Raw genomic sequence first — 21,999 nt, 5'->3', positions numbered from 1 at the left:
TCATCTTGAGATGGAGACTTCAAGCTCTTCACTCTCCAGGCCCCAAAGGCTATGTATAGAAGTCTATAGGGAGGTGAGTATCTCCTTTTTGTATTCTTTGTCCTAATATCATTCACATTCACAAACTTTGAAATGAAGAAAAACTATAGGAATTGCTCAAGCACTCTTGACCCTTTGATGCTTTGGTCATTATACAGTTTGAGGGTATATTATGGGAGGTAGGAGCTGAGGTCTCTCTAAAAAGTTGAAGTTCTGTTAGTCAATTTTAACTCTGAATTTCATCTAGATCATGAAATGATGACAAAAGTAGTTACTTTGCCCCATTCCCTCACCTAGTTTTAACCCATCTGTTATATCTCCCTTAAAATATATATATATATAATTATATTATTATATATTTTTTTTTTACAGAGAGGAAGAGAAAGGGATAGAGAGTCAAAAACATCGATGAGCCAAACCGGTTTCGGCTATATATATATATATATATATATATATATATATCTCCCTTTTTATCATTTTTCTGAACTTCCTTCACAGCTTATATCCTTCATCCCATTCCACACCCTCCCCCCACTACCCCCCTTTACTCCCACCCACACTACCCCCATCAATTACCTGGCCTTAGGAGGTCTGCTAACCTAAGGGCCAAAGTGTAAACCGGTTTTTCCTTCAAGTCTCAGAAGTAGAGCTGAGAAGTAGGCCAAATTAGAATATTTAAACAAGACTCTACTGAAGGAAGATATGACAGACGGAAGTCTCCAGCAACTAGATTGTCAGAATGACAAATTGTTACACATTCTTTTCAATTTGGTTTCTCCTGAGCATCACCCATCTGGCAGGGGCTTGCATCTCTCTCCCTCTTTATTCTGTTTTTTTGTTGTTGTTTTTTTCCCTCAAAAAATAGAGAGAGAGAACAAAGCTTCCTTGTGTTCCCTTTTTAAAATTTATCATCTCTCAGGAGGAAACAAGTTCTATGTTTCATTAGTGTCATTCCTTCTCCAAGTTCTTACATTTTATTATTTTTATTTTTAAATATATTTTGTTGATTTTGTACAGAAAGGAAGGGAGAGAGATAGAGAGTTAGAAACATTGATCAGAGAGAGTCATCGATCAGCTGCCTCTTGCACACCCCCTACTGGGGATATGCCGGCAACCAAGGTACATGCCTTGACTGGAATCGAACCCGGGACCCTTCAGTCCCCAAGCCGACGCTCATCAATTGAGCCAAACCGGATTCGGCCAAGTTCTTACATTTTAATATATAAATATATAATCTATTTAGTGCTAATTTTTAAAAAATCTGTGGTATAGTATATATATAACTTTCTGCATTTCTATTCAGCATTGTGTTTTTAAGATTTCTCTATGTATTAATGCTCATAGTTCTAGTTCATTCTTTCTGTATTATATGAATATATCATAATTCATTTATCAGTTTCCCTATTGATGAATGTTTAGGCTGTTTTCAATTTTTTTTTACATTATAATAAGGCTTCAATGTATATTTCTGTATACGTCTGACCATATTTGGGAACTTCTTTAAGATTATACCAAAAAGTAAAACTGCTATAGGGTATATAAGGTTCTCCCTCCTCCCAACTGGTGGGCGGAGTTATGGCATTACTGGCATCTGTCACAGAGATATCTCCAAGACATTGAGCCATCAATCAGCGCCTGCCAAAGTGTCCTGGAGCCCACCCCTTCCTGTTCTGCCCTGGGTCCAACCCTCTCCTGTTCCTCTCCTTAAAAAGACCCCCAGACCAGCCATGTGCTGCTGATCCTCCGCGTCCAGGTGGCAGCCTGGCTGGGTCCATCCCCCCTCCCAACTCCTTCAATTCTGATTTCTCTACCTCCGTAATGAGTCCCACTCATTACTGGGGAATAAACTTTACTTTAAAACTCCTTGGTGGTCAGTTTCCTGCGCCTCAAACCTTACAGGGTAGATACTCTAAAATTTACTAGAAATTACTCAATTGTTTACCAGAATAGCTGGTCCAGTTTACATGCCCACCAACAGTGTATGAGACTTAGTTCTCTACATTTTGGGCAACGTTTAGCATTATCCAATTTTAAAAGTGTTGCCATTCTGGTGTGTCTGAAATCACATTTCTGTGATTTAGTTTATACTATCCTGACTGCTAATAGAGTTAATGTCTTCCTTCTCAATTTTCTATTATCTTGTTTATTTCTTTCATAGCATTTATCACAAACTATTATTATGGGTCAGTTGATTTGTATGTTTATTGTCTGCCTCCCTGTTAGAACATAATCTCTATGAAAGCAGGGACCATGTCTTTTATTCACTGTTTTATCCCCAGAGCTCAGTCCAAGTTCTAGAAGTAGGAGTTCAATAAATAGTTGTTTAACGAATGAGCCTGATTGTGATGGAGGGCATTCCTCAATAAGTCTGACATTACTGCAAGAGAAATGCTTATACAGTTACAGGAATTTATCTTTCTATTCCTTTCATCCACAGCCTATACTTTATTTCATAGCCAGTTAGTACACAGTACCTCATTCTCTCCTTCATTTCTTCCCTTTTCAATCCTTTGTATAGGAGGTAGTAATAGTAGAGAATAGCAGAGATATTGAATCACTCATGGTTTGATTCGATAGAAATATCTGCTCTAGCGTGGGGCCTATGATTTGAGATACATTGCTCATCACTTAGCCTAAGATTGTTCTACATCAGAGAAGAAACCAAAACTCTGATGAGATTCATTATTACAAAGGAAATTAAGTTGGAAGCCCCTTGCCTTTGTTGGGATTCTTATTGACAGTTAATCTTGTCTTATCTAGTGTAAGACTTTCTGAGATAGGTGTGGATGATTGTCAGCAAAAAGTCACTAGGCTAAATATGATAATTTTTTACTTTTAAAAGATTCAAACTTTGAAGGCTAGAATAAATTTGTCAACTTACCTACAGTCTCCTTTTTCCCCACCCAACCACTCTTAGACTTTTCTAGATGGTAGAAAAAGCAGCATTTTGTTCCAGCTTTGTTTAGTTCCTCAGCTTTACTCATTGCTTTGGTTAGGATCCTTTAGGGTACAGGGAACAAGCCCATTCAAACTAGCTTAAACCAGAGACAATCCAGGGATGTCTCTGAAATTAAGCTAAAACCAGGAATTAGAGTAGTGAGAATGCCTAATATAAACTTTCAAGTTTACATCTCTTTCTAGAGCAACGAAGCTGAAGGTGGAATCTCTTAGTGCCAATTACAAATTCTCAGGGAAGGAAGCTGACCCAGCATGCACCATATGCCCATCTGACTCCAGTTAGTTGTGGCCATAAGGTTACAGTCTATAAACTTGGCAGCTAAGAGCTACTCCTGTAATGCATGGTGGCACTGAAAGGCAGCTCCTAGGAAAGGGGAGAGATTTAGGCACGCACCCCATAGCTCTGCTGAACTTACCAGTTGTTGAACATACATTTACTACTAGAGGTTCTAAAGTCTCTGGCTTTTTACCCAGTAACTTTACATCTTCTGCTTCCTTAGTTTTGCTTACCATAGGTCTTACTGGCTCCTTACTCAACTTGTTGATCACCTTTCCTTAGCCAGTTGCAAATATATTACCAACAGATACTTGATTTCCCCTACTTAAGGAAGTGAGCTTTGTGGATAAGAAGATACGATTTTTCTCACTTATTTGTTTGTTGTTTATCTGAAAGTAATTAGAAAGTAGAAATATTCTGTATAATATAGCATCTCTCTGGTATGCTTATAGTTCAGAGATGTGTCCTGCCCCAGCTAGTGGGAAATAGCTGTGAATCAGATATAGTGAAACTTCAGCACCCTGGGAAGTCCATTCTGCCTTTGCTGAGACGTTGCATTCTCTTGTTACAGGAACATGATATAGAAACTCCTCATGGTATGGTCCACGTCACTATTAGAGGCCTACCGAAGGGAAACAGACCAGTTATTCTGACATATCATGACATTGGCCTCAATCGTATGTATTTGATTTTATATCTCCCCTTTGTATTATAATATTTAATCTTTGTATATTAAATATATACATAAGAGATCCTAGTATTAGAACATAGGTTTTCTTCTCTCTGCCTTTACCTTCCCTCTTCACATTAATGGCAGGATTCAAGTTCCCCAGAAATGTCCAGGAGAATGCACTTGGGGGTTACTGGAATTATATCTCACCTCTGTCAGATTTACTAAAGAACTAAGGTTATATAATTAACTGGTTACGAAAGTAAAACTGAAGTCAGGGAGTTTTTTGGTCCATACTTCTTTGGTTTTTCATATTTCAACTTAGAAAATCCAGAGTTTGGATTTAACTTAGTGGTGAACTCTTTAATGAACCAGTAAAAGTGTTCTTGCGATGGCCTGTCATCAGTGTCTTTAAGTGGACTTTTCTAGATGGTAGAGTAAGATTCTGGCCCCAGGCACAGGCGTGCAGAGTCTCTCTCTATATTTTCTTTCGTTTCTCTGGCTTTCAGAGGTGGTCTACATTTGAGGCTACAGTCTAGTGCTAGAGCTTTTCTAGGGAAATGATTTAATCATGATACCAACAGGTTGGCAATTGAAGCAGCAGCCCCTCCCTTCACCCCAACCCTTTTTTCAAGATGAATGTTCACAGTCTCCCATATGATGAATGTAAGCAGCCCAAGATACTCACTCTAGCCAGGTTCTTGGGATATATTGGTGTTTCTGTGTCATATTGAAGAATAAGGTACATGAAAAATGATAGCACTGTGGGTATAAGATTATCTTGTGCAGCACCAGGATTGGTTTCCACTTTGTAGACATTGTGAAGTATTGAGAATTAATTATTTTCAAGTCATTGAGATGTCTGGTATTCAGCAGCTTGGATCAGATTGTTCAGACACCTTTTGGTGGTCAGTGATTCAAAGGCAGTGAAAGGGGATGATGATATGTAATTTTGTGATCAGTAATGGAAAGTTGGGGACAAATGAAAAGCCTGTGACTTATGAGCATTTTTACTCTTGCAGATAAATCCTGTTTCAATGCGTTCTTTAACTTTGAAGATATGCAAGAGATCACTCAGCACTTTGCTGTCTGTCATGTGGATGCCCCAGGCCAACAGGAAGGTGCACCCTCTTTCCCAACAGGGTAAGGCCATGAGCAAGATCTTTTGGAAGACATGCACTCAGAACAACAAATGACTGCATTCCAGCTGGATTTTTAAATCCTCACTCGAGGATATGGATATGTTTTTTTTTGGTTTTTTTTATGTTGTTGATTTTTGAGAGAGAGAGAAACATTCTATCAATGTTGGAGAGAAACATTGATGAGTTGCATCCCGTGTGCCCCAACTGGGGATCAAACCCGCATCCTTTCGGTGTATGGCACAGCACCCAACCATCTGAGCCACCCTGGCCAGGGCCCTTCCCTGCTGATTTTAGCAGTCTACAGGTTATACTTATCAACCAACTATTCTCATATTCCCTCTCCTTGCTCTGAGAGGACTGTTATATACAATGTGTTGAGGAAAATTGCATGTTTTTCCATATCCAGAAATGGCTTTCCAAGATGGGAACCTGTCGTCCTGTAATTGGTAGACAGAAGTGTCTGGAACAGCCATTTTTCACTGTCTTTTATCTGTTCCTTTCCATCTATTTTAAATCTGTCATTTTATGTTCCTCCCCAACTACCTAGGCCCAAACTCAGATCCCTCTGAGCTTCCAAAGAGTGTTCCCCACTCTACCTCCCAGTCTGGTGACAGGAATTTGAATATCTGTATAGCCATTTATTCTGAGAATCTGCCCTATCAGGTAGAGGTGCATTTTTACTGAACTTGGAGCTCTCAGCCTCATCTTAAACCTGCTTTGTGTGGCAAAGCCCAAGTCTCCCTAACTCTTCCCTGCACAGTATAATTATGGAGAAGACCTTGAGAGGAGGAATGAAAGCACAAGCTGTGGAAAGTTAATTCATCCCACCTCCCTTTACTCATCTCCAGAGCTGCCTTTGCCAGTGAAATAGACCATTGCAAACAAACAATGGCTAATGTTTATATAGTACTTAAACACTATTCCTGACACTGCTTTACTTCACACTTACTAAGTCATTTTATAACACTTTGGGTTAGGTTTACTGTTACTACCATTTTATAAGTGAGGAAACTAAGGCCTACAGATAGTAAGTAACTTGGCTGAGATTTTATAACAAATAAGCAGGAGAGCAGGGATTTAACCCAGGCAGTCTGGCCCCAGAATCCATGCTATTAACTATGTCTAAGTTATTCTGTTTCTCAAACACAAATTGGCCAATGACCAGTTCATATATCCAGTAAGACTTGGATCCCATTCCTTTTTTCTACTTTGTGTACAAGTGGCTAAAAAGCACTTCATCACTTAAAGCAGCAATTGTCAACCTTTTTAATCTCATGGCATATATAAACTAATCACTAAAATTCTGCAGCACACCAAAAAAAATATATTTTTTACTGATCTTACCAAAAATAGGTAAATATATTTTTATTAATTTCAGAGAGGAATGAAGAGGGAGAGAGAAATAGAAACATCAGTGATGAGAGAGAATCATTGATTGACTGCCTCCTGCATGTCCCCACTGGGGATCGAGCCTACAACCTGCGCATGTGCCCTTGATCGGAATTGAACCTGGGATCCTTTAGTCTGCAGGTCGACGCTCTATCTACTGCGCAAAACAGTCTAGGGCAAAATAGGTATAATTTTGATTTAGTCACATTGGACAGCTATTATTGTGTTGGCTGTTATAATTTTTTTATTTGACAATCAAAGGAAACAAGGTCAGTGCCCCTGACTAAATAGTCAGGTATTACATGTTTTAAAAATACCTGCAGCACACTGGTTGAAATCACTGGTTTGTGTTTCAAGCAGAGGATTCTTGATTCTGTAATCTCTAGTTGCTCCCTACTTTTCTCAAATTCTAAGCCTGAATCCATTTCTGGGCATGCTTGATTTTTTTAGAATCCATTGGTTCATATCATGAACCAAATCTGAAGGCAATAAAGGAACCTTGTCCTATGCCCATGTGAAACAAGCAGCATTCATCATGAGGAGTCCATAATTTGTGACTCTGCTTAGGCCCAGTAAAGCTTTGTTTCCTTTTGTTTCTAGCTGCCTAGAAATAAGCAGCAGACCAAGAGCTACTTCCTGAATTGATTCTTACTGTTGGAAGTTTACTGAACCTGAACCCCTATTGAGGTGATTGCTAGAGATTTGGAAATACTTTGAGAGAGCGAGCCATATTACCTGTTCTTTTCAAAAAGCTTTCTCTGATCCGGGAGCCTGCTCTTGAGGATATAGAAACGTGGGTTCTCTAACCTTCTGTTTAGCATGGCAGACATAGGGAGTCACACATCATGTCACAATCATTTCCAGACTCCACATCACCTCCTTTGAACCTTTGGTAAAGAAAATGCTTTTATCTAAGAACGCTGTACTTTTCTAGCTGTTCTTGTAATTGGAAAATGCGGTGTATTCTAATTCAGAAGTTATCCTTCTGGATTTCAGGTACCAGTACCCCACAATGGATGAGCTAGCTGAAATGCTTCCTTCTGTTCTAACCCACTTAAGGTATGTTCATTCTCACACTGTTTTGTGTGCGGTTTTGTTTGTTTTTTTAATTCTCATACAATGATATGTTTTTTATTGATTTCTTTTGAGAGAGAGAAAAACATTGATCAGTTGCTTCCTGTATGTACTGACCAGGGATCAAACCAGCAACCTTTTTGAACACAGAATGATGCTCCAACCAACTGAGCCACCTGGCCAGAACCTCTCATACAGTTTTTAAGGACTTTCTACTATGTGACAGACCTAGGGAATATGATGATGAGCAAAACAGCATAGTCACTACCCTTGTGAAGCTTACATCTTAGTGGAGGAAATAATTAAACAAATAATCACAACTAAAGCTGTAGAAGAAGTCAATGGGGGTGTTGTGATAGAGAATACTGTCAGGATCTACGCTAGTTGGGGAATGCCCTTCTAAGAAGGTATCATCTAGCCTGGGACTTAAGGGATAGATAGGGAAGCCAGGACAAGAGTTCAGACAGAAGGCTTGTTATGTCCAAAAGTCCTAGATCAAGTAAGCAAGTGGGAGAAAGGCATGTGGTAAAATTTGAGAAATGGACAAGGACCAAATTACATAGGTTTTACAGATCAGGTAAGAATTTTGGATTTTATTCAAAAGACAAAGAAAAAATACTGAAGGCTTTTAACCAGGAAAGTGATCATCTAATTTGGTCTTTTTAAGTGACCTCTCTAGATGTGTAAATTGAGCATCAATAATGCTGTTTGCATTTTTTTAAAAAGGATTACTCTGGCTGTGGAGAAAATGGATTGGAAAGAAATGAAAGAAAAAGCAGAGAGACTAGTTAAACTTTTTTTTTATAACAATCAAGCTTGATACTGAACATTGGGAGTTGGGGGAGACACTGATGGAAATACTTTGAAGGTAGATTCTATTGGACTTGATGGGTTAGATACGGAGGTGACAGGAAAGTAAGCTTTCAAGGTTGACTCTCAGCCAGATTTTAGTCATTTCAGTTAACCCTTAAAGTCAGCTTAGAAATAAATGGTCACATCTTTGTTTTATAGGTTGAGAACTGAGGTTCAGAAAGTAAAGAAATTTGACCAAATTCTATATCTGATAAGCATCAGAGCCAGGATTTGAACCCAGTTGTATTCTTTCCCATTTGTCATGCTACCTTCGAGTGAGTTAATCCTGTCGATATTTCTGTGTTTCATTCAGTGTGAAAAGCATCATTGGGATTGGAGTTGGAGCTGGAGCTTACATCCTCAGCAAATTTGCAGTAAGTACATGGGAGATTAGTCTCAGTACCCTTGAGACAATGCCTAGGTCACAGCTCTTACTGCTGTGTTAAGTGATCAGGTACTATTGCTTGTCTTATGTTAGTTTTTAAATAAATTTTGTCAGCTCCAGATGCAGTTTATATAAAGCCTTGTCATGTTTATATTACCTGAAAGATCACAAATGAGGGCAGTAAATCATTAATAAAAAGTAATTTTTAGAGAATACTTAAGATAAAATTTTGTATAGCCATTAAAATTTTATAAGAAAGCTTGTAATTATGTGATACACATATACTAAAATGTTAAAATTAAAATACAGGTTCACATAAAATTTGTCATATGCATAGGAAAAGACTAGAAGGAAATATACCAAAATATTGACAGGGTTTGATGTTGTATGATAAGATAATATGAAATTTTGTTTCCTGCTTTTTATAATTTTTCTGTTTACCAAATTTTCCGTAGTGTGCATAATCAGTGTAATCAGAGGAGGGAAAGTAAGCTAGAGAGTTTTGAGTTTACATAGAAATGTTCCTATTGATTTTTATTTAAGAAACTTTTTTCAAGTGCCTCCTAGGTGAGAGGACAATCTTCTGGGGATGGTATATCATCTATTCATGTGTTTTTAAAAAACACCGTAAGAAGCCCCTATTGGGAATAAAGGTATAATGAATGTGAAATAGCCAGCTTAAGCCTCATCAGCCCCTTATGCCAAGTAGTTCCAAGGGCACTTCCCCCAGCAGGGAAGACCTACCAGGAGCTAATCAGCTGCAGAGATACCAGGTGCCTTCCTCTGCTGTAGAAATCTATGTCTCTCCCAGGGATCCTTGCAAGGCAAGATTATTTGACAGCGATTTAAGAAACTGGTTTTCCAGGTGCTAAGCCAGATTTAAAGACCTATTTTTCTGGATAGCCTCCCTTAGACCTCTCAGAAGTCTTAGTTTCAAATCTGCATTAAGGCATAACAAAAATTAACCGTGCTCCATTACTTTTGGAAGAATGCTAGGAGTGGAACTTTCATACTGTTGTCTTTGTCATCTTTTTCAGCTCAATTATCCAGAGCTTGTGGAAGGCCTTGTGCTCATTAACGTTGACCCTTGTGCTAAAGGCTGGATTGACTGGGCAGCTTCCAAAGTAAGCACCAAATGGTGTCTGTTGGCTTATCTCTTGGTCTCTTCTCAGAATGACTTACCTGTTTTATTTTTATTTTTTCATTGAGGGATATACAGTTAAGGGTAAGAAGTTTTAAATATACAACTTGATAAATGTTTACATTTGTAATCACACCCAATCAGTATGCAGATTCCAGCTCTGTTCTTTATTTATTTATCTTTTTATTGATTTTTTTTTAGAGAGGAAGAGAGAGGGAGAGAGAGTTAGAAACATCAACGAGAGAGAAACATTGATTCAGCTGCCTCTTTCACACCCCCTACTGGGGATGTGCCTGCAAACAAGGTACATGCCCTTGACCGGAATCGAACCTGGGACCCCTCAGTCGTAGGCTGACACTCTATCCACTGAGCCAAACCGGTTTCGGCCCAGCTCTGTTCTTAATGCTTCCTCTCTTTTCCCAAAATAACTGTTACTCTGACTTCAATCACCATAGATTGGCTTTATCTGTTCTTTTTTTTTTTAATATATTTTTATTGATATCAGAGAGGGAGCGAGATAGAAACATCAGTGATGAGAGAGAATCATTGATCAGCTGCCTCCTGCACAACCCCTACTGGGGATCATTGCAAGGCATGTGCCTTGACCAGGAATCGAACTCTGACCCCCCTGGTTGTTCACAGGTTGATGCTCAGCCACTGAGCCACACCAGCCAGGCAGGCTTTATCTATTTTTAGACTTCATATAATAATAATCAAATAATGTATTCTTTTGTATCTAGTTTTTTAAATTAATTATTGTCAGTCTCATTTATGTTGTGTTCTTTTTAATTGTTGTTTAGAAATCTGTTACGTGAATTGTTATGTGGTTACTATGAATAAAGCTCCTTTACACATTCTTTTATCTGTCTTTCATGGACATACAGATTCATTTCATTGGGATCTGTATCTAAGAGTGGAATTGCTGGGTCATAGGGCAATTGTCTGTTTAGTTTTAGTAGATAACTGCCGATGTTCCAAAGTATTTGGACAATTTACATATCAGTAATGCATGAACGTTCATTATTCCACATACTCCCCACATTTGATCGTTTATTTATTTATTTATTTTTAACTTACTAATTGATTTCATAGAGATAGAGAGAGATAGAGAGAGAGAGAGAGAGAGAGAGAGAGAGAGAGAGAGAGAAACATCGTCTTGGTTTTCCATGTATTTATGCATTCATTGGTTGATTCCTGTATGTGCCCTGATCAAACCTGAAATCTTGGGATATTGAGAATAGCCCTTTTAATTTTTATAAAAGATGAGCAGTTTTATTTATAATATTAATTTGTTTTTATATGGTATCCAAAAGCAAAATAGCTTTCATTATTAAACAGTTTTTAATTGTAGCATCTATTAAATTTTATGTGTTTATGGGTAAATAAAACTTTTTTGTGGGGGAGTTGTTTTGTCTTTTTTTTAATCCTCACCTGTGAATATGCTTATTGATTTGAGAGAGAGAGACACACACATCAATGTGAGAGAGGAGCAGTGATGGCTTGCCTCTCATCCGCCTCAACCTGGGTTTGTGCCTTGACCAGGAGTCCAGCCTGCCTTTCTGTTGTACAGGACAACACTCCAACCAACTGCACCATCTGGCCAGGGCAAAACTGGGTTTTAATTTGTCTTTCCCTAAGGGCCCATGTTGTTGAACACCTTTTTAAAAACTTACTGGCCATTTGGATATCATTTATGATGTGACTATTCAAATCTTTACCCTTTTTTTATTAAATCGGGTTGCTGGTCTTTTTCCTACTGATCTATGAGCGTTTCTTGCATATTCTACATCTGAATCCTTTACTGGGTGCATGTAAATCTCTTCTAATCTATGGTTTACATTTTCACTCTATTGTTGTTATTCTCACCTGAGGTTATTTTTCCATTGATTTTTTAGAGAGAGTGGGAGGGAGAGGAAGAGATAGAGAGAAACATCAATATCAATGTGAGAGAAACACATCGATTGGTTGCCTCCTGACCAGGGCCAGAGAACCTGCAACCGAGGTACATGCCCATGACTGGAATCGAACCCAGGACCTTTCAGTCTGACAGGCTGATGCTCTATCCACTAAGCCAAATCGACTAGGGCACATTTTCACTTTAATGAGTGAAATTAATGAATGAGCCACTCTCTTCAATGAACCCAAATAGTTTAACCTGTGCTACTGCTCTCATTATATTTGCTATTGAAAAATGAAGGTATTTGCTATCGAGATAGAATTCTCTTAGAGATAAAAAGCTACAGGATATGCTAATGACCTTACAAATATAAACAATCTCAACAACAACCAGAGAGCTAAAAGGGATAAGTATTGTTTTGAAATGGAAAAAATTGGGAGAAAAATGTTGAAAATGCAAAAACATTCAGTAAACATAGCAGCTTCCTCTCCCTGAAACTAAGACAAACAAAAAGTGGAAGAAATAAATTTGTTTCTGTCTCTTGGATGTCTTGGGAGTGGTTGTAAGTCAATTTTTATTATCCATAAATCCAATGTAAATACAAAAATATAGGCAGGAATGAAGTAACTAATAGCTGTGACTTCTTGGTCTTAAATTTTCAAAGAAGTTATGACCCCATTTCTTCCAGCTGCTAACTTCAAATAGGAGTATATTATTATTCTAAGAGACACTTCATTCTTTTCCTGACTTGCTTTCATGTGTATTGAAAGCACCATCTCATGAAAATATGTGAGCCTGGCTAGTGTGGCTCAGCAGTTGAGCATCAACCCAGGAACCAAGAGATTGCTGGTTTGATTCCCAGTCAGGGCACATGCTCAGATTCCAGGTTCAATCCCCAATAGGGGGCATACAGGAGGCAGCTGGTCAATTATTTTTTCTCATCATTGATGTTTCTATCTCTCTCTCCCGCTCCATCTTTCTCTCTCTAAAAAAGCCAAAAAACAAAAACGTATTTTAAAGAAAATATGTGACACTGAGTTGTGGTTTTGTTTGTTAGAGAATAATATATATACAGTACATTGCACTGATTTTAAGTGAACAGCTTGATAAATTTGTTCATATACTTACGCCCTTGACACAAATTTTTCTTTTTAGATCTCAGGCTTGACAACCAATGTTGTGGACATTATTTTGGCTCATCACTTTGGGCAGGTAAGTCCCTTTTCTGGGCAGGAGAGCTGTGTTAATTGGCTTGCATTCAAAGAAAGGGTTTACCTCAGGAAAGAAGGGTGCCTTAGAATTCACCTGACCCTAGTGCAATGTGAGATGCATGTGACCAGGAGAGTCCAGTCTTAAGAAAAAGGTAACTCAATGCCACTTGGCTCTTGGCATTTGGAGAGAGATGAGTGAAGGCATCCCCCTACCCTCCCACACACTTGTTCCCTGTAAGCAGCATGCCATCTGTAAATGTTTGACAACATCACGTGCCTCACCAAACATCTTTAGAGCCATAAGTCAGTCTGGGAGAGGCTTCACAGAAATAGAAATTTCAGAGAAAAGAGAAACCAAGAAATGTTAATGCTAAAAGAACCTTAGAGGTTGTCTTCTTCAATTCCCATGTTTTACTGGTGAGGAAACTGAAGTCTCCAGAGGAAATTACATGGATAACAGAGAGAAGGGTCCCAGATCTCTTTTCAGAGAGAGAAGTGAATTGAAAAATACAGTTCTAACAGCAATTACAGTGTGTGTGTTTTCTACACTGCCAAGCAATTATCAGATACCAGCTGAGTCCCCTACAATTCAACTTAATTATGACACTATCTGCCTGGAGATATTGTCAGATCTCACAGCTTAAGGGATCAGTCCTACAAGACTGCACTACCGCCCCTCTTCACCCCTACTTCAGACACAAGTTCAGGTTGTCCTCCATCCTGATGGACCAGCTATAGCTCATAGGTTCCAGCAACCCCCTCCTTGAGTTCAATTAATTTACTAGGGCAGCTCACAGAACTCAGAAATATTTTAGTTTCTTGGTTACTGGTTTATTTTTAAAGGATATAACTCAGGTATAGTCAGGTGGAAGAGATGCATAGGGCATGGTAAGTGGAAAGAGGCAAGGAACTTCCATACCTTCTACAGAACTCGCTCCTCTCTCAGAACCTCCACATGTTCACAAACCTGGAAGCTCTTTGAACATTGTCTTTTTTGGGTTTCTGAAGGCTTCATTGCAGTTGTGATTGATTAAATCATTGGTCATTATCTGTGGAACTCGATCTCTAGTCCCCACCTCTCTCCCCAGAGGTCAGTGGGTGAGACTAAAAGTTCACTAGATTGGTTTCCCTGGCAACGAGCCCCCATCCAGCAGTTGCTTAGGGACTTTCCTAGTCACTTATTAACATAATAATCCACATTACTTGCTCTTTTTACTTCTGAAATTCCTAGGGTTTAGAAGCTCTGTACCGGGACAGAATGTAAACCAATAATATGTTTTTTACTATGAATCCCAATATCACAGGTGACCTAGGAAGGAGTGAGGAAGTAAAGAGCAATAAGGTTGGGAAACTTGAGGTATCTGGAATGGGGAGATGAGAAGAAATAAGTAGGAGTAATATACTCTTAACTGTAGTCTCTGTGTTGGAAGGAAAATGATAGATGGGGAGAAAACTAGCATTACTGAGTACTCATTATGTGTAAAGCACTTTGATAAGTACTTTAAGGTACAAACTCGGTTATTTTTCACATAGTTCTATTAGATTTATTTATTTATTTATTTATTTATTTATTTAAATATATTTCTATTGATTTCAGAGAGGAAGGAAGAAGGAGAGAGATAGAAACATCCATGATGAAAGAGAATCATGAATTGGCTGCATCCTGCAAGTCCCCAATTGGGGATCGAGCCCACAGTCCGGGCATATGCCCTTGACTGGAATCCAACCTGGGACCTTTCAGTTCACAGGTTGATGCTCTATCCACTGAGCCAAACCAGCTAGGGCCTATTAGATTTATTTTAAGATGGAGAAAGTGAGGGCCAGAGAGGGAACGTAACTTGCCACTATTATCCAGATAGATGTGGTTTGAATCCAGAGGTAATTTTTTTTTTAATATGTTTTTATGGATTTTAGAGGGAGAGGAAGGAAGAGGGATAGAGATAGAAACATCTATTGCTACCTCCTGCATGCCCTGTACTGGAGATTAAGCCTGAAACCTGGGCATGTGCCCTGACTGCATGGGTCCACACTCAATCACTGCACCACATTGGCTGGGCTTTCTGTTATTTAAATTATATTTTATCAAAATTACAAATTCACATATATTTTAGAGTAGAGAGTTCTATAGAATTTATTACAAAGAATCTGTCACCCATTCTGCTTCTTAGATCCTTTTGGCTGTTTTGGGCTCTGCCTCTATATTGCTTTATTTTTAATTGAGGTATCCTATCTAATAAAATAATAATATGCAAATTAACCATCACTCTGCCATGCCTACCAGCCAATCAGGAGCTAGTATGCAAATCAATCCAACCAAGATGGCCATGGCCACAGAGAGAGCAGGAGGGAGGTTTCCTCAGCAATAAATCCAGGGCCTCTGCTTGGGCGTGGCTGGCCTGCAAACCACCACAGGCTCCTCACCCAGGCTTCCCCATGCCCCAAGGGAACCCCCATCCTGATCCAGAACACCCTTCAGGGCAAACCAGCCAGCCCCATTCGTGCATCAGGCCTCTATCCTATCTAATAAAAAAGTAATATTCAAATTAACCATCATTCCGCTACACCACAAGCCATGCACTAGACAATCAGAGTGAGTATGCAAATTAACTCCAACCAAGATGGCTGCAGCCACTGAGAGCAGGAGTGAGGCTTGGGTTTTCCTGGCAATGAAGGAAGCCAAGCTTTCCACATACCCTGGCCGCCCAGGCCTCTACTTAAGATTACAAAGTTTCAATGATAGAAGTTAAATAAATGCCAACAGAAATGACAGCAGCCACGGAGCTAGAAGAGCAGGAGGCTACCCAGCGATGGAGGAAGCTAAGCTTTCCCGCACACCGTAGCCAGCCCAGTCCTCTGTGTAAGGCTACAAAGTTTCAATTATAGAAGATAAATAAATGCCAACAGAAATGGCTGCTGCCTCAGAGGAAGCAGACGGCTTGGATCCACTCCAGGCTACAAAGTTTCAATTGTAGAAGATAGATAGATCCCAACTACCAGGGTCTCTGCTTGGGTTGCCAGGGGCCATGGCCAGCCTGCAAACCACCACAGGCCCCTCACCCAGGCCACCCCACACCCCAAGGGAACCCCTACCCTGATCTGGGTCACACTTCAGGGCAAACCAGCTGGCCTCCACCTATGCACCAGGCTTCTATGCTATCTAATAAAAGAGCAATATGCAGATTGACCATCACTCCAACACATAAGATGGCTGCCCCCATGTGGACACAAGATGGCCAGGAGGAGAGGGCATTTGAGGGACCAGGTCTGCATAGGAGAGCAGTTGTGGACGATCAGGTCAGCAGGGGAGCAGTTAGGCATCAATCAGGCTGGCAGGGGAATGGTTAGGGGGTGATCAGGCTGGCAGGCAGAAGCAGTTAGGGGCAATCAAGAAGACAGGCAGGCGAGCAGTTGGGATTGGAGAGGGTACAGGCTGGGCTGAGGGAGACACACCCTCGTGCACTAGGCCTCTCATCATTAGCATATTTCACTTTGATTGGTTGAATAGAGGACCAGACACTTAACATATTAGGATTTTATTATATAGGATACTCTTATGTAACCACCACCAAATCAAGATATAAAATATTTTCATCATCCCAAAAAGGTCTCTATTACCTTTTCCTTCTCACTAATACCCCTCCCCGAACAAGTTATACACTATTCCTATTAGCTCTAAAGGTTAGTTTGCCTGTTTTTTATCTTAACACATTGTGGGCCAGTAGTTTTATTGCTAACTTTACCCCGTGACCAGATAAGTTTCTATTGAACAAGTATAAAAAATGTTTTACATAAATGTTAAAGGCAAGCTTTAAAATTAAATACCCATTGCATTTTGAAGTTATTTATTACATGTTCTTACAAGCTAATATCTTTTTAAAGAATTCTTGTGATTGGCCAAAAGCCTTAGAACAGAAAACATGAGAATTCTCATGATCCATCCACAATGTGTAATATAAATGGAATCACCTTGTACACTATTCTGGATTTGGCTTCTTTTTCAATATATTGTCTATGAGATTCATCCATGTTATTCTGTGTATCAGTAATTCATTCTTTTTATTACTGTGTAGCAGTCCATTGCATTGCTAGTTTTGTTTGGGGTGTGTTGTTAGTAATGAATAAAAAAGCAGAGGAGGAGGGCAGTTGGGGGAGACCAGGCCTGCAGGGGAGGGCAGTTGGGGGGGACCAGGTCAACAGGGGAGGGCAATTGGGGATGACTAGGACTGCAGGGGAGGGTAGTGGGGGGGGCAAGCCTGTAGGGGAGAGCAGTTAGGATCTCGGTGGGATCAGGCCCAAACGGGCGATCAGACATCCCTCAAGGGGTCCCAGATTGGAGAGGGTGCAGGCTGTGCATGAATTTTGTGTACCGGCCTCTAGCTTATAAATGAAGGACATGGGAGGGATACTGCAAGGTGACAATGGGAGGAAAGCACTTCCTTTCCAGGGTCTGGCCCTTTTGTTTTTAATTTGGACATAAGTCAGAGTTTCCTGGTGACACCTCAGCGGTCTCCAGGTCACACTTTCCATCTTGTGGGCTCTTTCTATGAGGTCTGGTTAGGACACAGAAAGCACATACCTTGAGCAAAGAAAATTTAAATAAAATATTGTTAACTACTAAAAGGTGCTTAATTTCTCAGAGGAGTAAAAGAAGACTCCAAAGGATCTGAAAGTAGTCCTAGCCGCTTTGGCTCAGTGGATGGAGCAATTGCCTGCATACTGAAAGGTCACAGGTTCGATTCCAGTCAAGGACATGTACCTAGGTTGTGGGCACATCCCCAGTAGGATGTGTGCAGGAGGCAGCTGATCGATGTTTCTCTCTCATTGATGTTTCTAACTCTCGAGCCCTCTCTCCTCCTCTCTGTAAAAAATAAAAATTATATATATATAATTGATTTATATATATTATATATATATGCATATATATGCATATATATATAATATGTATATATTAAAAAAGATCTAAAAGTAGCTGCTACTTCTAGGCTGAGGGAGCGTGAACACTGAAGGAACTGACTTAGTTGAGCCTCCCCCACCAAGATGGAAAGTCATGCTTCTTTGAAGGAGGCATGTTTTCCACAGAAAACACAGCCAACCACTAGTGAAGAAATTTGCCTGAGTATGAGGGCTGTAACTGGTTCCTAGAGCCACTTACCATATGGGGGAGACATTTGTCTAAAATAAGGTCTGAGCTGCTAGATAGAAGCTGCAGTTGGGTGGGGAGAGTGTGGACTGAGGGTGCAACTACAGCTGGTCTGTGAAGGTTCCTGACATCTGGCTACTGGCTTCGGTGCTAAAATTTTTAAAAGAACTGGCGGAGGGAATGTGTTTATTCAGTTTATCTTCTATCTATATTATGAAGAATTAGAGATCTGAGGTTGGGAAACCAGAAATTTTTTTTTATTATTGATTTTTTACAGAGAGAAAAGGAGAGAGAGAGAGAGAGAGAGCCAGAAACATCAATGAGAGAGAAACATCTATCAGCTGCCTCCTGCACACCCCCCACCAGGGATGTGCCTGCAACCAAGGGACATGCCCTTGATCGGAATTGAACCCGGAACCTTTCAGTCCGCAGGCTGACGCTCTATCCACTGAGCCAAACCAGTTTTGGCAGAAACCAGAAATTGATTAACTGTCACCGGTGCTTTTCCCAAATGGCTATTGATCCCATTGGCTGGCTGTCCATATTTAGTAAGGGTGGATCACTAAAAGGCCTGTTTGCAGGTGAGACATCACTGTGGGTGATCAGACTGGGCTATTTCCTTGGGGAACCCTGATGTCAATACCTTTATTTATTTATTTTTCTTACTGTCTCAGATAGGCTTTAAATTTTAATAAGATGCCCTATACACACAATTGCTAGTAAAAATTGAAATAGCACATGCAAAAATCTGTTACAACTCAAATAAGAAACAAAGTTTATAGCTAAATCATAATTCTCAATGATAATATCAGAAGGATCTCCATCTATTGTAATAGGCAATAGCTGCAGCTACATGTAAATCTTTGGCTTCTTGATTGACTCTCAAGTTCCCTCTCCTCTTGGGTTTTTTTAAGCAGACACATGGTGTGGTATGTATAATAGAATCAGCCTTTGTGTCCTTTCTTTCCAAACACTTCCGCAGTTCTTACTCCCCATCTCCTCTTGTAGAGCATGACTTGACACAGCCCCAGTCCAGATCCCTTTAAGTTTTTTTCTCTGTCCTGCTTTTGGGGTAAACATTTTGGTGGAAGGGAAGGTAATTTGGTACTAGGGTTGAGAGACAAGTTACTAGGTTTCTTTGCTAGTACTTCTGAGACAGCTGAGTGCCAGCTGAATCTTCTTCACCGGGCACCTGAGAAAACTCGGGGTCATGCTTCTTCGGTGAGTCCCCTGGAAATCTAGTCACAGCCTGAAGTTTCCCCTAGATTCTGTCCCCAAAGAGTTCAAGCAGAAGATGATGCTCAAAATTGCTACAGTGTAGCTCGGAAACAAGCGCATAGACCAGAAAAACGGCGAGAAAATCCCAAATCCCAACTTGATGTCAATATCTTTAGATCTTTCTGCAGGATTAATCAGATTCCTCAGATAAACTTTGAGATTGCACGCCTGACCCATTAGTATTTTTGCACCCAAATGTATAAAAAGACAGGACCTCAATATTCAGGCTTTAAACTTTCACTAAACCTCCTGTTTTCAGCATGGTATGTCACCTGCTACCCAAGCCTGTAGTCTATCAGATCAAAGATCTTGTATTTCATCATTTCCAGTGAATAAACCTAAATACAATTAATTTTTATATATTGATCTTATATCCTTCAACATTGCTGGACTAATTAATTAGCTTGACTTTTTTTTAATTAAATTATTATCTGTGTACATATCTTACCATTCAGCTTGACTTGTTTTCATGTCATTTGCAAATAGACATAGTTTTACATCTTCTTTTCCAGTATGGATACCTTTTATTTCTTTTCTTGCCTAAACAGAACTTTCTAGGCCATGGCTAGAACCTCTGGTATAATGTTGAATAGAAGTGATGAGAGTAGATATCTTTGTTTTGTTTCTGATCTTAAGGGGAAGTATTCAGTCTTTCATTATTAAGTATGATGTTAGCTGTGAATTTTTCATGGATGCCCTTTATCAGGTAGAGAAAGTTTTCTTCTGTTCCTGGTTCATTGAGTCCTTTTATCATGAAAGTGTGTTGGGTTCTGTCAAATGCTTTTTTGTGTCTATTGAGATATATGTGTGACTTTTGTGCTTTATTCTTTTAATATGGTATATTACTTTTTTTTGTATATTGAAATAACCTTGAATTCTTTGGATAAATGCTTTTGTTCATAGTATATAATCCTTTTTCTATGTTGTTAAATTTGGTTTGCCAGTTTTTTTTGTGTGTGTGTGCGTGTCTATATTCAGAAAGAATATTGGTCTGTAATTTTCCTGTGATGCCTTTGTCTGGTATTAAGGTAGTACTTGCCCACATAGAATGAGCTAAAAAAGTGTTCTCTTAATTTTTGTAAGAATTTGGGAAGGATTACTGTAGATTCTTCTTTAAGTGTTTGGTAGATTTCACATTGAAGCCATCTGGACCAAAGCTTTCTTAATGGAAAGTGTTTATGTTACTAATTTTATCTCTGTTATAGATCTAGTCACATTTTTTTATTTCTTCTTTAGATGCATGGTTTATATCCTTCTAGGAATTTGATCATTTCATCTACGTTATTTAATTTGTTGACATGTAATTATTCATAATAGTCCCTTAATAATTAGTTTTACTTCTGTAAAGCTGACAGTAATGTCTCTTTCATTCCTGTTTTTAGTGATTTGAGTCTTATCTCTGTTTTTGCCGGTCAGTCTAGCTGACCAACTTTTAGTTTCACGTATTTTTTTCCATTTTTTTAATTAATTAATTTATTTATTTATTTATTTATTTATTTATTTATTTTTAAATATATATATTTTATTGATTTTTTACAGAGAGGAAGGGAGAGGGATAGAGAACTACAAACATTGATGAGAGAGAAATGTCGATCAGCCGCCTCCTGCACACCTCCACAGAGGATGTGCCCGCAACCAAGGCACATGCCCCTAACCGGACTCGAACCCAGGACCCTTCAGGCCACAGGCCGATGCTCTATCCACTGAGCCAAACCGGTTTCGGCTATTTATTTATTTATTTATTTATTTTATCGGCTATTTATTTATTAATATTTTTAAAATATTCTATTGATTTTTTTTTTTTTTTTTACAGAGAGGAAGAGAGAGGGATAGTTAGAAACATCGATGAGAAAGAAACATCAATCAGCTGCCTCCTGCATACCCCCTACTGGTGATGTGCCCGCAACCAAGGTACATGCCCTTGATTGGAATCGAACCTGGGATCCTTCAATCGCAGGGCAATGCTCTATCTACTGAGCCAAACTGGTTAGGGCAGCTCCTTCTTTTTTTATAGCCATGTCATATTCCATTGTGTAAATGTATCACAGCTCTTTTACCCACTCATCTGCTGATTGGCTCTTGAGCTCTTTACAAATCTTAGCTATTGTAAATAATGCTGCTATGAACACAGGCGTGCATATCAGTATAGTCTTTCGAATTGATGTTTTGGGATTCTTAGGATATAGTCCCAGAAGTGGAATTGCTGGATCAAAAGGCAGTTTCATTTTTAATTTTTTGAAGAAGCTCCATGCTGTGTTACACAGTGGCTGTACCTGTCTGCATTCCCACCAGCAATGTACTAGGGTTCCCTTTTCTCCACATTCTAGCCAGCACTTGTTTTTTTGTTGTTGTTGTTGTTGTTGTTTTTGTTGTTTTTTTTTTAATCAATCTTTATTGTTCATATTGTTACAAAGGTTCCTCGAGCACTTGTTTTAATTATTTATTTTTTAACATATTTTATTGATTTTTTTTACAGAGGAAGGGAAAGTGATAGTTAGAAACATTGATGAGAGAGAGCTGCCTCTTGCACACTCCCCACTCGGTAT

General features: G+C 39.2%; 1 protein-coding gene across 2 annotated transcripts in view; it reads left to right on the top strand.

Annotated features, from left to right (window-relative positions):
• NDRG3 (NDRG family member 3) overlaps positions 1 to 21,999 on the top strand; it is a 74,182-nt gene that overhangs the window by 32,618 nt on the left and 19,565 nt on the right. For both annotated transcript variants that reach the window (XM_084888652.1, XM_084888651.1), the window contains exons 4-9: positions 3,846 to 3,951; positions 4,967 to 5,087; positions 7,472 to 7,534; positions 8,715 to 8,775; positions 9,824 to 9,910; positions 12,980 to 13,036. In XM_084888652.1, coding sequence (XP_084744778.1) covers positions 3,846 to 3,951; positions 4,967 to 5,087; positions 7,472 to 7,534; positions 8,715 to 8,775; positions 9,824 to 9,910; positions 12,980 to 13,036 — 495 coding nt within the window. The remainder of the gene's footprint in view (positions 1 to 3,845; positions 3,952 to 4,966; positions 5,088 to 7,471; positions 7,535 to 8,714; positions 8,776 to 9,823; positions 9,911 to 12,979; positions 13,037 to 21,999) is intronic.

This window comes from Pipistrellus hanaki (genome assembly GCF_964339955.1).
Source record: "Pipistrellus hanaki genome assembly, chromosome: 6".
Classification (NCBI taxonomy): domain Eukaryota; kingdom Metazoa; phylum Chordata; class Mammalia; order Chiroptera; family Vespertilionidae; genus Pipistrellus; species Pipistrellus hanaki.
Note: the sequence above shows the minus strand (reverse complement) of the source record. Positions and strands in the feature narration are given on the sequence as shown.